This window comes from Typopeltis vanoorti, chromosome 9 (genome assembly GCF_054136105.1).
Source record: "Typopeltis vanoorti isolate ZY-2024b chromosome 9, IOZ_Tvanoo_1.0, whole genome shotgun sequence".
In the NCBI taxonomy this organism is placed as follows: domain Eukaryota; kingdom Metazoa; phylum Arthropoda; class Arachnida; order Uropygi; family Thelyphonidae; genus Typopeltis; species Typopeltis vanoorti.
The window spans coordinates 56700253-56715682 of NC_143557.1; the positions used below are offsets into that span (position 1 = coordinate 56700253).

The 15430-nt window shown below is 35.0% G+C and overlaps 1 protein-coding gene across 3 annotated transcripts in view; it reads right to left on the reverse strand.

Moving 5' to 3' along the window:
- The window catches only part of LOC150103064 (protein kinase C, brain isozyme-like), a 227130-nt gene that overhangs the window by 186400 nt on the left and 25300 nt on the right, over positions 1 to 15430 (reverse strand). For 2 of the 3 annotated variants that reach the window (XM_090398401.1, XM_090398400.1), the window contains exon 1: positions 12544 to 12770. The exons of the other annotated variant lie outside the window; for it this stretch is intronic. In XM_090398401.1, coding sequence (XP_090254527.1) covers positions 12544 to 12719 — 176 coding nt within the window. In that variant the 5' untranslated portion in view covers positions 12720 to 12770. Of the gene's footprint in view, positions 1 to 12543; positions 12771 to 15430 lie in introns of those variants that run through there. 3 annotated transcript variants of the gene reach the window in all.

The window sequence follows — 15430 nt, forward strand, 5'->3', positions numbered from 1 at the left end:
AATGTGAAAAATGAAAGATTAAAAATGTTAAAACGAGAACCAAACTTTGGAGATTCAGTGCCAAACTGAAGTAAACATTGATGGATAGAGCTAAGAAGTACGTGAAGTGGTAGGCAAGGGCATAAAAATCATAATGCCATGATGAACATAAGATAATTACATGAAGCAAGGAAAAGAAGGCTAATTAGAAGTACCTGGGAAGAGGATGGCTTGTGCACTAGGGAAATACAGAGAAAATTATAAGAAAGCGAAGCAATGGTAAAACTAGATAAACAAAAATCGTGGGCAGACTAATAGAAATAGAATAAATAAATATTCATAAAGGTGGCAAAACATTCTGGAAGTTATTGAAAAAAAAAAAAAAAACTTGGAAATAGAGGAGAGTAGTGTAAAAGGAATCATAGCTGATAAAGATGTAAAAACTGAAGAAGGATATCCTTGATGTATTGAGTAATTGCTTTGAAAGACTGCTAAATGAAACAAGCAGTGTCAACACGGTGGTAGAATACATTAGAGGATTGCAATCAGGGATACAATACTTGAAGTAGAAAAAACCATCAAAAGCCTGAAATGTGGAAAAGCAGCTGGAGTAGATGATATTCGACCAGAAATGCTCAAGTATGGAGAAGTCTTACAGTGGCTGCACTGCATAGTTCAGAGGGACGAATTCCAGATGATTGGAGTAGAGCCCATATACAAAAAGGGAAATAAAACTGAATGTCAGAGGAATTTCCTTCCTGAGTGTTCCTTCTAAGATTTATTCAGGTATATTTGAGAAACATGGTGGAAGGAAAGCTTGGTGAAGAACAAGATGGAACAATGGCGCACCCAGGAAGGGGGACAAGGGACCCCCCCCAAAAAAAAAGTTAAAAAAACACTGGAAAATTTTCCAAAATACTTTTCCTAATTAAAATTCTTTTTTTTTTTATTTATGTTGTGCCATGTCTTCTATTTCTATACTACTTATGAATTAGAGGTCACATAAGGTGAGAGAACCCTATAGCAGTGTTTATCAACGTATGGTTCACGACGATGGGACAGATGGCCCACAGGCTTAAATTAACCAAATAAATCTATATATTTTAATTATCCAAACAAACCAAATTAAAATTGAATAAGTAAAATTATTAAAATAAAATGAATACTTAAAATAGTGGCAGAATGTTCATTCCATGAACATTCTGTCGCTATTTTTTTAATTTGTAGCAGCAGAATGACGAGTAATAAAAGAGGGGTGAAGGGAAAAGCAATACGGTTTTATTGCTTCCACCTTCCCTTGCTGTTTTTGTCAGATTTGAAGTGAACATGTGTTGTCCACATGACCACATTTCAACCAATTGCTTGTTGTTTATTGATTTTTATTCTTGAAGGTTTTCTCCTTCAACCAAGGCTCAATATATCTCCAGAAGCGCTAAGTAATACTTGGACAAAGTGTGTTGTGAGTTAACTCCAGTATTTATATGTTTTTCGGAAATCGCGCGAAAAGCAAGCTGACAAATGAGTTGAAATGCTAACTCTCTTCAACCGAATTCCAATAATATGTGAAATTGCCATAACAGCATTCACTATATATATATATATATATATTAGTTTTAACAGGTTTACAAATTTGAACGCTTTCGGTTGAATTTTATTGCTGCCGAGCGAACTCACACAATCTAATTAAGAACAATAGTTTTTAGTTAGATACTGGGTTTGCCAGTGCAACATATGGTTTTACTTAAGCCTATATATACAGCATAGTTTCTGTATGAGGGGGACATGTGATTTATCAATTAGTGTAGTTTTTATCCCAGTTGTCTCTAATTGCACTATTTGTTGAGAAATATATTACACAGACTGCATATACGTTCACTGACATAATAAAAGTACTTGTTTTTCTTGCCTTTGCAATATAATGGCTATTGGGGAGAGCGTGTTGTTTACCCTGGGAGCAAGTTACTACCCCCCCCCCCCCCGCTCTGAACGTGTTTCAGCTTTTTTTCATTTGCGAGGTATATGCGAAAATTTTTTATTTTTTTTTTTTTCGAAAAGTAAAATCAGGGATGCGAGGGCCAGTTATATTCGCGTAAGTACGGTATTTCAATTATGGAGAAGTACATTAGTACCTTCTTTAAACGGAAAAATATCTCGGATGACAGTGATAATAATAAACGCGTTTGTAATGACAGTTTGGGTGTAGTTTCTGAAGAGAAAGAGGTCTGTAACGAATCCACAGAAACACAGAATTCCCATCAGTTGCAATGCGATAATATTAATACGCTAGACGAAAGGAAAGATTTGCTGACTTGCTGGACACTCGACTAGTGGATCGCATTCAAAGGTAAATACAATTGGTTATTTTGTAGGAACATTTTTGTGACTTTTCTCCCTTTACGGTAATTATGCCTACATTATTGTGTTATTATTCAACAATTGTTTACAGTTTTGAATGTGTATATAAAGTCAATATCAACAGTAGCCTGATTACCGTGATGAAAGGGAGTGGAGGTTTGGAGCTTCCCCGGATAGTATTCAAAAGGTAAATACAATTGGTTATTTTGTATAGGGCCCTGAAACTTATTAGTTTAGAATTTAACCACTGGGAAAGGGGTTTGTGTCCACCTCAAAACCCTGAAACAGAATTTGGAAACATTTTCGAATAACGTTTATAAAAAATTTCTGTGATTTCACGATCCATTTCAGGCTTGCAGTCACGAGAACGACCTTTCGTTATCGAAAAAAGAACAGCTAATTGAGCTTTCAAGTGACGGTGGGCTTAAAATGCAATTCCGTGATCGTGGTTTGACTCGATTCTGGATCTCGCCTTCAGTGAGAAGTGAATTTGCCAAATTATTTACCGAAGTCGAAAATCGTCATGCAGTTTTCTAAAACCTATCTTTGCGAGAAACGATTTTCATCACTCCTTCAAATAAAAACAAAAACACAGAATTCGTCTTTGTGTGTGTGCCGATCTTCGACTGAAGTTGACCAATATTGAGCCAGATATCCAGCAACTCTGCATGGTCGAGAAGCTCATCCATCTCATTAAAAGTAAATAGTAACATAATTATATCATTTTAATTATTTGTTTAATAAAAATTAAAACTGTTTTAATTTTTATCGACAAAATTTAATTTTTTATCTACATATCCTTCCTGGTTGGCCGACTCTCCAACCAACAGGCTGCGAGTTCGAATCCCGCCGTGGGCATGGATGTTTGTGATTGTCTGCGAAAATACTAGTGGTGTAGATGATGATTGTAGTTGTGGTTGGTGAAGACTGAGAGTTGTAGAGTAGGTGCCCTTCCTCGATGTCTTTGGGCTACCTGGAGATGTTATGTAATACTAATATCGACAAGCTTTATGTTCATTGTGCATTACATGGTTGGAATTTGGCACTTGGAAATGCTATATCTGTGACAAATAAGAAATTGCATTGGCATAATTGAAAAGGTACACAATTTCTTCAATACCCCTAAAAGACAGGATGTCCTTGTTGTTTATAATATTAATATCTTTATTTAGCTTGCAAAAAATATTTGCGTGCACCTTATCATTGTATAAAATAATGCAAAAATCTGAGTGACCTCTTAATTGCCATAAATTTTGTTGATGATGCTGTGGTTCAATTAAATACCGTTCGTGAAACGCCAGATTCTTCATTTAACGATATTTACGATGAAGCATGTATAAAAGCCAATAATTTTAATATTGACATTAAAAAGACAAGAACTTCAGTCATTTCATCAAAACAAACATTAAGGTCCAAGGTTCCAGCCGATTCTGTAGAAGAGTATTTCAGGAGAACTATTTCATTCCATTTAGTGACCAAATATTGACTCAACTTCATGAACGTTTCACTCGGCACCGCAACATTTTTGAAATATATTTTTTTCTCTTCTACCAAATGGAAAAGATGCTCCAACAGCAAGTGCAATGGAAGATTTTCGTCAATTGTGTGAATTTTATGCCGGTGATTTGCCTTATACAAATCCAGCAACTTTGAACGCCGAATTCAAGTTATGGTATAAGAAATTTGAAAAACCGTTTGCAATAGCTCCAGGCAAAAATGCCGTTGATGCAGTTTCAAAGCGTGACAAAATGACATATCCTAACATCTATAGCTTATTAAAAGTTAGAAAATGACCTAACTACGCCTTTTAAAAACATATTTAAGATCTACCATAACACAATCACGATTGAACGGACTGGCTTTGCTATATATATATATATATATATATATATATATATATATAGCAAAGCCAGTCCGTTAATTTTTTATTCCGTTAATTAAATTTTTATAATCACCTAATGGATTTTATTTAATGAATGAAATTTAACGAATTTTAGTTTAACCGATAAAAATATTTTTAATGCAAATTCATTGTACTAAAAATATTTTTATCCGTTCAATTCGGCCCCCCCCCAAGATTAAATCCTGGGTGCGCCACTGAGATGGAGTAAGGCTAAATAAAGGAGGTTGTCAGGACCAGATTTTCACTTTACGACAAATAGTTGAGAAATCGTGGGAATATAACAAAGATTTGTACGTTTTTTTTTTTTTTTTTTGTCGTGGAAATGGCACATAACATTGTGCCAACAAAAAAAAGCTGTTCATAAAGCTTATCTAAGTTGTAAGTCAGCATTTAAAATCGAAAGAGAAAGATGGTTCGATGTTAAATTGAGTGTCAGACAAGCGTGCACTATCTCCAAATAAATTTATATGGAATAAGAGAAAAATTAGTCAAAACACTAAATTAGCTGTATACAAGAAATGTCCGAGTGGTTATGGCTTCGCAACCATATGCCTGGGAAAGGAGTGTCCTGCGTTCGATGAGGAGCTTGGGATCTTTCTCAGACATAGCCAAGTGAGCTGGCCTTGGGCGTGGACCGCAGGGTTTTTCACCCCAGTTTATCTGGGGGGGGGTTTCTCCAGCAAGCAGGCAAACCTGCCCCGTGAACTCACAGGCTACAGTCAAAGGATACCTCCAGCAATAACGAGTAACCAACCTATTCCGTAGGATTTCGGTTCCGAATGCCTGCACGGTAAAAGGTGTAGGTCTACGCGTGAGCGTAAATCAGGAACAAGACGGTGTTCAAATCAATTTTAACTTATGGATCTGAGAGCTGGGTCACTTGACCAAAGACTAGAGACTGCAGATATGAGAGTCCCGAGAAAGATTATAGATAAGAAGATGGCATCAATTGCAATATCATATTAAAAACGAGGATATTAGGAAAGAACTTGACATTGTCAGCATCCAGGAATGCGTTAGCAGAGCTAATCTCAGGTGGTATGGTCACTTAAACAGAATGGGCGAGGAAAGATTAGCAAAACAAGTGTTCTCTGCCAGGTTGGCAGGAAAACGACCCAGAGGAAGACCAAGATATAGGTGGATTGATTCAGTTTGGCCTTAGAAAACAAAGAATATCTGATATTAATCTTTACTTAAGATTAATTTGGAGGAAAATTATCAATAAGAAATCAGTAATGTTTTCTTTTAGTACCATTATAATTCTTGACGCCACCTTGAGAGTTCTTATCAGAATTTGATGAGTGATCTACAAATGAAAAATATTTTTAAGGTAGATTATCGTTCAAAATTTGCATTTCAAATCTTGGAGTTCCTTTTTATGTAAAAAGACTGATTACAAGCTCGTCATTAAGTTAGAGAAATTTTCTTAAGATAGATGAATACTGGAATTGCAATTTTTTTTTTTTTTTTTTTTTGAGTATAGATTAAGTTTCCGAATCAACTATCTTATATTTTTAAAATTGGGAACATGTTTGCGACGTAGAGAGAGAGGTGAATCGCTGAGTAGTAAACCACTCCCTGGTATACGATATGTAAAGCACTGGCGTTGAGAGCATTCATACAGAATTCTTGTTTTAAACGCTAAGAAGAGTGGAAGGGAAAAAGGAATGAATAAATGAAAACTGACTTTCAAATAATGTTTCGTTTTAGGAAGGTTGATGTATCAAAACAAATCATCTTATAATATATATACCGAAAATTTGTTTTTGTTCCTGAAATTAATTTTTGCAAACAAAAAATATTTTCTTAAAAAACTTATCTAAAATGCGCAAACGGAATTTTCGTTTGATTAGAATCAAACGAAAATTCAGTTGGGGAAAATAATTATTTTCGTAATTACGTCCACCACAGATTCATTGTCAGCCATTTTGCATTATATCAAAGTTTCTCAAAAGATTGTGAATGCTTCTGCAACAGTAATTTTATGTTTGCATATAACGGAGCGTGCGGGGATGGAAAGCATTGTCAACAGATAAAAGCCTATTACTGTCAAGCTTGCTAATTTTACTGCCACAGGCTCTTCAACGTATGTACTATCATACACTACGTGATCCCAATTACTGCTCTTAAAAAATGTCACATATACTAGATTTTTTTTTTTTTTTTTTTTTTTTTTTTTGCAATTAAAGTTTTTCATGACTTCTTAAGCACTTAAAAAAATTAAAACAGCCCAAAAGCAAGTAAGGATAATTCAAAACGCATGACAGTCATTTTTCTAGCTGTCTCAGTAGACATCTAAATGCCTAGTGTTGCTTCGAATGCTTCAGAAGCTTGCAAGATTTATAGGGTGGAAGAAAAGTGATCGTCCCTCTCTCTCTAACCCATACATTCTAATTATAATGTAAATTAACAGGTGAACATGGCAGGTCAGACAAAAATATTTTAAAATCGTTATGTGCAGCATTAAATAGAGGCAACCATGTTAGCTTAATGTTTCAAAAAAAAAAAAAAAAAAGAAAAAAAAAAGTAACAATCTTGTTCCGACACAAGTTCATTATTAAGACCACACCTATACTTCTACCGAAGTAGCACGGCAAAGCCATTTCATACTCGACTACAAGCGCACATACTCGTGTATCAATTTGTTATGCTTGTAACCAACTACGTGTGGCGATAAGCAAGGTTAATTCGTTCACAGATTGGAAACGTCGACATTCCACAGATGAAAATCACAAGACCAGAAGCGTCGGCTAATCCAGTGGACATAAACACCCTTTCGCAATACTAATTAAAATGCAATTTAGTTCTGATTAAGCAAGTTCGTTTTTCCCCTTGTTAAACTTTGATCCATCTGCATTTTAATCAGGACGTTGATAAGTTTCCGTCACAAGCAGCTGTTGCCATAGCAAAGGAGGACATTTCGCCAGGTTACTTAACATTTAATTTTAGTAATAGCATTTTGAACTGGGGCGAAAAAAAAAAAAGTTGGCAAGAGCGGGGGTAACGAAGGAATTCCCCCGTCTCTCTCTCTCTCTCTCCCCATCCTCTACACACCATTATAAGATTAGAATTTGTCAGATTTAAATAAGTTAAATCCCAAATTGTATCACTTGGTCAATGACAAAAAAATTAGTGCTGGGGGGTGACACTTGTGGGTGCATCTTAATATTCACCTTATGATCAATGAATGTTACGTTTTAAGAAATTTTTATATGATCATAAATTTGATGCATTTAGTAGTTTGTGTCAACTTTTCTTTTCAGAAAAATCATTCTTTTATTATTACAATACAGTTTGTAATAAATGCAGTATTAGACGTCACTAATACTGCATTAACGATGTCAGTAATAGTGAAAGTTACTAAAACTACAAATGACTAAAAAAAAAAAAAAAAAATCAATTTTAGGTCACTCCCATTAGTTGAAAACCTATAGAACATTACTTGAGTGGGCACAAAATGAATTTAAAAAAAAATTAATCCGGGAACCTTGGTATAGAGCAAACATGGAACATTTTTTCAAGCCACTTCAGATCTCCAATAAGCAAGGGCGATGAAATTCATCTCCCACCTAATGACAGTCATAAATATTAGAGCTGGATTCAAACTGGCGGCTTGTTAGTTGGAGAATTAGGAAGTATGCCGACAATTCTATCAAATGCGAATTCAGTTATTGGCAAAACGAGTGAGGAAAATTAAGTACAATTGTAGTTTAAATCAGAATCAGTTTGGTTTTTTTTTTTTTGTTTGTTTGTTTTTTAGCTATTTGTACTCCGATATACTGCAGATCTACACTCAATCCCACATGTTCAAGTCAGCTTCTCTCATGATTTTTTTTTTTAAATCTGACAGAAAGTGAAAACATCTCGGATATTGAAAAAGGGTTTTAAAATCTACCAGCACTAACAGTTTAAGCAAATTTAGGATATTTATTATTATATACTTCAAGTAATGTCATTTTTCTTTACTGTTTTTCCCTTAAGATGTCACCAGATTCAAATTTGAGATGAATAGCAATGTACAAACTGACAACTGTTTTTATTCGACATCAAAGAAAACAGATGTTAAAATGTTTTTTTTAATAATCAGAATTATTATACAAATATTTGATTAAGTTTACGGTATAGACACATCTGATGCTATTTCTAAACTTAACCATTTGTATTTCGAGTCCATCTTACACCATAAATATGCCGATCGCGCTTTGAACATGTTTTCACTTTGTTCTTCATTGAACTCCCAGCATTAATAAATCAGACACCCATAGGCGTCTGATTATGAATCGGGTACTTTTCTGGAAAGTACCCGATTCATAATTTTTCCCAAGAACCGATCTTTGAAATATCACAATGAAATCCCAATTTATTTTTAATCCAATCAAGTCATTCGTGATGAGATTGAAATTATTCAGTCCCATTTAAAAAAAAAAAATTAAACACGCCTACCGTAAGATCCTCAAGTTCCACTACGTCAACTCGCTGTTGGTAGCAAACATCAACACTTGCTAACAGAAACTGGCCAAGTGAAGTTAACATGGCGCTTCTAATGGCACTAAGGGCGAGTTGGAAGCCAGACAGAACCTGTTTTTATTTGCTTCAATCTCTCAAGTAAGACTTTATAGTGTCGTAAAGTTGCGTTAAAACGCAAGGATGACCAGTTTTCTGGAAAGCAAATATTGATATATAATTCAAGCGTGCAATAAGAAGATGGAACAACAGAGGAAGGGTAGTGAACGGTTGTTAAGTGAATAAAGAAGAAAACCAAGGTTCGGTTAGCATATTAATAATTAAAGAAATAAAACAGGCATAGAAAAACAATTGGTAACAAGTGAAAAAAATAATAATTCAAATCTAACAATGATACGTTTCGTCAAAATGTAACAAAAGGGAGATTTGTCGTCTGCAATATTATCATTTATTAAAACTGAACAATGAAATGACTTCAACAATGTATACATCAATTGAATATTGTTATATACTCATTGGTAAACGTGTATAAAAATAAAATTTATTATTCAAACTCCAGTATATTTCGATCCTATTTTTCTACACACGTTAACCATTTAGTGCGCCCGTTCCTTGATTACCTTGATGGACCTGTGGTTTCAGTCAGGATTTCTCCATGACTGCAGGTCGTAAAGAGTCTAGCTATTCCTGTCTTGGGCTTTTCTTCTCCATTTTCTTCCAACTTTCTTAATCATTGGGTCTTCCCACCTTAAGGCTGGTCTTCCAGGTTTCCTTTAGGTATCTCTCGGATACCAGTTTGTAACTCTGACTGTTCCTTGAACACGTCTAAATACATTAAATGAGCCTGGAAATTATCGTTAATTCTCTAATTGCAGTACTTAATTATCTTAGAAGACACTGATCTCTTGATACGTGGATCAGATCCATTTGATGCCCGGAAAAAAATAAAAATAACAAATAAAACGACAGTCTGGGCATACTCATTAAAGAGGTCTTCCTCATAATTGCCAGCCGATTCTGTTTTCGGATATAAAAACCAACACCGACACTATCGCAAACAAATCGTTAGTTTTCTCCTTATCCCCAGACGACGTTAACGTCTTTCCCCTCTCCACATCCACTTACATTCATCACCATCCTCCCAACTTTCCTCCAACTGTTAGTGACAGCTTTTGCCACAGCTATTCACGACACACGCGAACCCATGTTTTTACCACAAGAACACCCTTGTCACAAACTGCACATGAAAGGTCGAGATGCACGTGTTAAGGAAAAAATCTTAACGAGGGACTGCAAGCTTAGAGTTTTACGGATAGTAATGGGCTTGTGAAGGAATGCGGCCTCACTTAAGAACTCGTAGAAAGACAAGTATTTAGAATAACAGAAGTGATTTCAGAAAAAAGGGAAAATTGTTCACCTACCTTAAAGATGTCAACGCGTATTATGGTGACTTAGTAAATACAATTCAAGTAAATATTTCGGTTATATTTTCTATTAATGAAAAAAATTATATTACTACAAAATTCTTTTGACTACAGTTTGCGATGGTTTCTTCACTGATTATAATTTTTTACTTTTATTATTATTTTTGGACAAAAGGTGATCCTGGACACGTTCGTCCAGGATCACCTAATGAATTGTTTCGAGTATTCATAACTGAATAAATTTGGGATTCGATGAAAATTGCTTTCCCCCCCTCGCTTCAATAGTAATAAAAAATAAGGCACGAATTAGGACCTATGGCACATTATTGCTATCCGTGGATTAAGGACTCAGAGCCCCTGAGAGTATGCCACTCAAGAGACCAAATTTAATACTACATGCTTCCAATAAGGCAAAGCAGAGAAAGTTCACGCAAAGTGGAAGATGCCATCGTATTAAGGAACTGAATATCGACACTTTAATATGCTATTCTCCATTTCCCTACAGTTCAGGATTAGTTAAACGCCTATTTCTATTTCGCAATACTTTTTGTTTATTTTTCCAGTTATTTTTAGGATAGCTGATGTCCTTGTTTACAAATAAGCAACTGTCATTATCACGTTGCTTTGAGATCATTTACAGTCATTTTCCCTCGTGTTTGGAGTGCAGTGTGACATTGGCAAGAGGCGTGGTTTGTGTGACGTCACTTGAACTTGAATGGCATTGTTAGTTAAGTCCATTAATTCTAAGGGTGTTGCCCTAGACATGCTGAACGAGAATCATCACAAAGTCCTATTTAGTTTTTTTTTTTTTTTTGACATACATACGAGGATTGTCGTCTGTGTAACTTATATCCATAACAGATTTTCAAGAAACACCGATCAGATACACAAAAATCAACAAGTAAATTTTTGAACCCCCCCCACCCCCATAGCCTCCCATTAAACATACCTACCTGTAATTCATTCAAAAGTGTGCAACGTCGAACTTTTTTTGAAATCCACGTAGCACAGGCAGTTACATTAATGTTTAATTTCATTTAATTACAGCAGAGAAAAATCGATAACACAATGACAAGGGAGAGATTGTTTGCTGCTTAATCTAAAATGTATGCAGCCGAATTTGCGTAAGATTTCGTCTGTAATTAGCCGAAAATGCGTTCGGCTAATTACAGAAGCAATTTTCTTTGGATATTTTAGACACCCTATTAATTATCACCAGGGATATCTCACATTTACACAGCAAATATTTGCTGTATGATTATTTTAAGTGGTTAAATATTTTTATGCCTCAATCGCTTAATGAACACATCAATGGTGCCTTAAAAATCCTTTAAAATTCGTGGTTCATTTCTTGTCAGTTTCGTAGCACATCCATCGTCTAAAAATGAACTTAAAGTCTGGTGCGAAACTACCAATATGCTAAGTTTTTCTACTTCCCCTTCCAGTGACAGACTAAGATTCACTGGATGTCTATCGGTCTTGTCTAATACTTCCTCAAGTGTTGGTAAACATCGCCGATGATAAGCAGTTGACAAGTTTGGATTGATGACATTTCAGAAAACGAAACACACACAGACAAATCCATCTGTGACGTAATAAGATGAAATAACACACAGTCGAACCCATCTGTGACGTAACAATGAAAAGGAAATAACACACAATCCAAACCCCATCTCTGACGTAATAAATGAAATAAAATAATAGTTGCATCTGTGACGTAATAATGAAACAGAATAACACACGGACGAATCCATCTGTTAATAGACAGTAATAGTTTCTTTTTCTAAATTTAATTAATCCAACCACTTCCAGAAAAATATTTCACTGTCTAATCCTAGTTTTCAAAAAGCCTTGCACAGTGTACACAAACCCAGTCGTCAAACCGATCCACTGGAACAACGTTGACAGCAAACTGCAACCCACACATACACACGATCCTGTAGGCCAACTGGAAACTGTGTTTGGGTTATTATACAATGTTGGCCACGTCCAAAAATTCACCTCGTTAATAAATAACCGACCAAGTTCGAGCACGAAAAATATTTCGGACGTCACGCGCCAACACGTGCACTTTTCTCCCTTCGTTCTCTCTCTCTCTCCCCACCTCTTCTTCCTTTCGGAGAGAAGCCCAAATACCACGCTGCTTTGAACCACTACTATACTTAGCGTACCACTGAAAGATAGACTTGACAGGAACAACAAACACTCGGGATTCTGTGTCGACACTGGCTACAATTTTCTGACGATATGCCCGGGACTAGGGTTAATTGTATTAGTCCAGTTTCTGAACATAACAGCCAAGTAAATAAGTATAGCACAAGCACACACACTTCTACTCTTACCCGGAACTGGGCAACGTTTCTAAGGAACACACACATACAGCGATTAACGTAAAAAAAAAAATTATCTTGTACTTACCAAATAAAATCCTTACAATGGCTGCAGAACGTGGGTTGTTTAAAAAACCGTGGGATAAACTTATGGTCCTTCACAAGATACACATGTTTTTTTTTCAGGGCACCTTTTCGTGCCCTAAACTTATAAGCTATTATAGACGTTTGGTCAAGTGCTACATCTTCCCTGTCGTCTGCCATGTTGCAGCTGTACCGCAAAGGACTAGCGTTGTCACGCTTTATACAGACTGCTTCGACGCATGCGTCGATTGTAGAATATCCGGCCGGGCTCGAAGCGACAGAAGCTACGGAGGTCTGTAAAGGCTACCACTTCCGAAGCTGGAAGATACGGGGAGAATACGTGACGTTGAATGGAAAAAATGACAAGTAAACATCAATTTAGAGTTTGTATCTCATTCATCTTTGTTAAGCGTTTCAAGGTTATTCGTTTAACATGCAAATTATATGCAGGTTTTGAGAATGACATTAATTTCTGCATAGAAATGGAATAAAATAAAAAAAAAGCAGAAGATACATTTATTTAATCTTGTGAATGCAAAATTACCGAAAGAAATTTAAAAAATAATAGTAATAATATTTAAATAACTAACATATTTATTATAGATATATTTCTGGAAAAATTTCCATGTTAAAATTTCCGAAATTTGCATGAGAAAAAAAAAAAGGTAGAATAACAAATAGGTTATTCTACCTTTTTTTCTCCTCAGCAACGTCACGTGATCAATAGCGCCCTTTGGTGCCATCTGGTAAAAGAAAAAGGCAAATAATCTCTAGAAAACCCTTATTCGCGAATGGTAAAAAAAAAAAAAAAAAAAAAAAAAAGGTTGCAAATTGACACACGTGACCATGACGTGTAAAAAGCATATATGAAATACAAACCAGATTTTTTCTTTTTCTTTTTTTTTTTTTTTTTTGGTGTACCCTGCAATCGTCTTGTCATTACTGCAAAGAAATGACCGACGCTCCTTTAGCCTGAAGGAAGCGAACATAGATGTCATATATTTGTGTTGACGGCCATAAAATTATAATTACATGACTTTCATAGTCTCTAAGAAGGTTGTCGAACTCTGAAGGTTAGTAAACATACACAATTATAAAGATATAACTCTATCAGAACGACGTTATCGAAGCTTGAGACGGGGGAATATTAGTTATGTGTAGATTAAATAACTTAATATCAAATTAAAGGCCAAATAAGACTTAACATAGGTACTAACTCATAACCAATAAAGAGTTCCTTAGTTTTATAGGATGACTTTTAAACAAAATGGGGAAAGAAAAAAAAAAAAAGATACGTGATAACATCCATTTCATTACATTACGACAAATATCTCCCTTTAAACGTAATGAATTCGTCTTGATGTAAATCAATACAATCCGCCAGATATTGTAATCAGCTCTTAGTAAGATGAGTTTAACGAACGATTACTCTCTCTCTCTCTCTCTCTCTCTCTCTCTCTCTCTTGCTCTCTCCTTTGCTGTTCATAAATTATCTGCAACAAAAAAGCAACTCTCCAATTTCTTTTGGCTTGTTAAATTCGTATTAAAATCTTCGCGACCAATTTTGACCTGTAATGCAGCAATTAATCTGTTTCGGTTTTCACCGTCTTCATTAATCCAGTTAGCTTCGTTAAGCTGTTTATGGTTGAATTTGAGCTATTCCACCTCTGTTGCACTCCCTAACAAATTACCTAAACAATTATTAATGGCATAAAACGGTATTTTTATCCAACTCACTTTTAAATTTTTAATCCAATCAGAATCGATATATGGTTCCAGTGTCGAGTTGCTATTAAGTAAATGGTCATTTCCCCAGTATATTCAAAAGGTCATGGAAAATACAACGACTACGGTATGTCTTTTTAAAAGCCATGACAATAATTGAAGGAACTATACACAAATGTCAAAAATATAAAATCAGTTTTATTTTATGGCCTATACCGATGTTGAATTTCACTCACTTTTCATAAGTAAAGAAATACAATTGATATTTATATTAATAATGGTTTCTTAAAAGTGCAGTCAATATAATCTATATATATATATATTGAAGATGCGTAGCCTACCTTTAGAGATATTACGTTATGACTTGCGAATCTGTAGAATAAAATTGTTACAACGAAACATGAAAATAGACTGAGTTCATTAGTAAAGAGGTAGTTATAACCTTCTTTTTAGTCATAAAAATGTAATGAAGTACGATAACTTTAATGGCAGAACTGGAAATCAGAGAATCAGGAAAAAAAGATACACGCAAAAACACAATAATCGTGGATTCCATTTATAGCTCAAGCACAACTCCTCGTGGAGATCGACAACAATGTGAAGACCTTTGCTTTCTCCGTTCGATAAAGGAAACAAAAAAAAAATAAATAAATAACAATGGATGTTATTGTAAGAGCATAAAGTTAAAAACAAAACGCTACCACTTGTTTAGTACTCCATAAAAAAGAAAGTGAAAAAAAGACAAAAACCACCTACAGAGTTTCCTCTTTCTTTCTTTCTTTTGTTTTGTTTTGTTTTGTTTTTTTTCCTCTTTTCTTTTGTATCTTTTTAGCTATTTTATAATAAAAGGAATCTATTTCGCGTTTATTGGGTATCTCTCATAATTCATGCTGACAATATATTCTTAGCTTTTGGTAGGGATACATTGCCATTATGTTCATTATTATCAATATGTTCATCATCATCATCATTGTGTTCACCCTCCTCATTATCAATATGTTCATCCTCATCCTCTTCATCATCATCGTCATTATGTTTATGATCCTCCTCCTCATTACATTATTTTCCTCTTCTTCTTCCTCCTCCTCATCATCATTATGCTCCTATTCCTCCTCATCATCATAATGTTCATTATGATTATCATCATCTTCCTCATGATCATCATG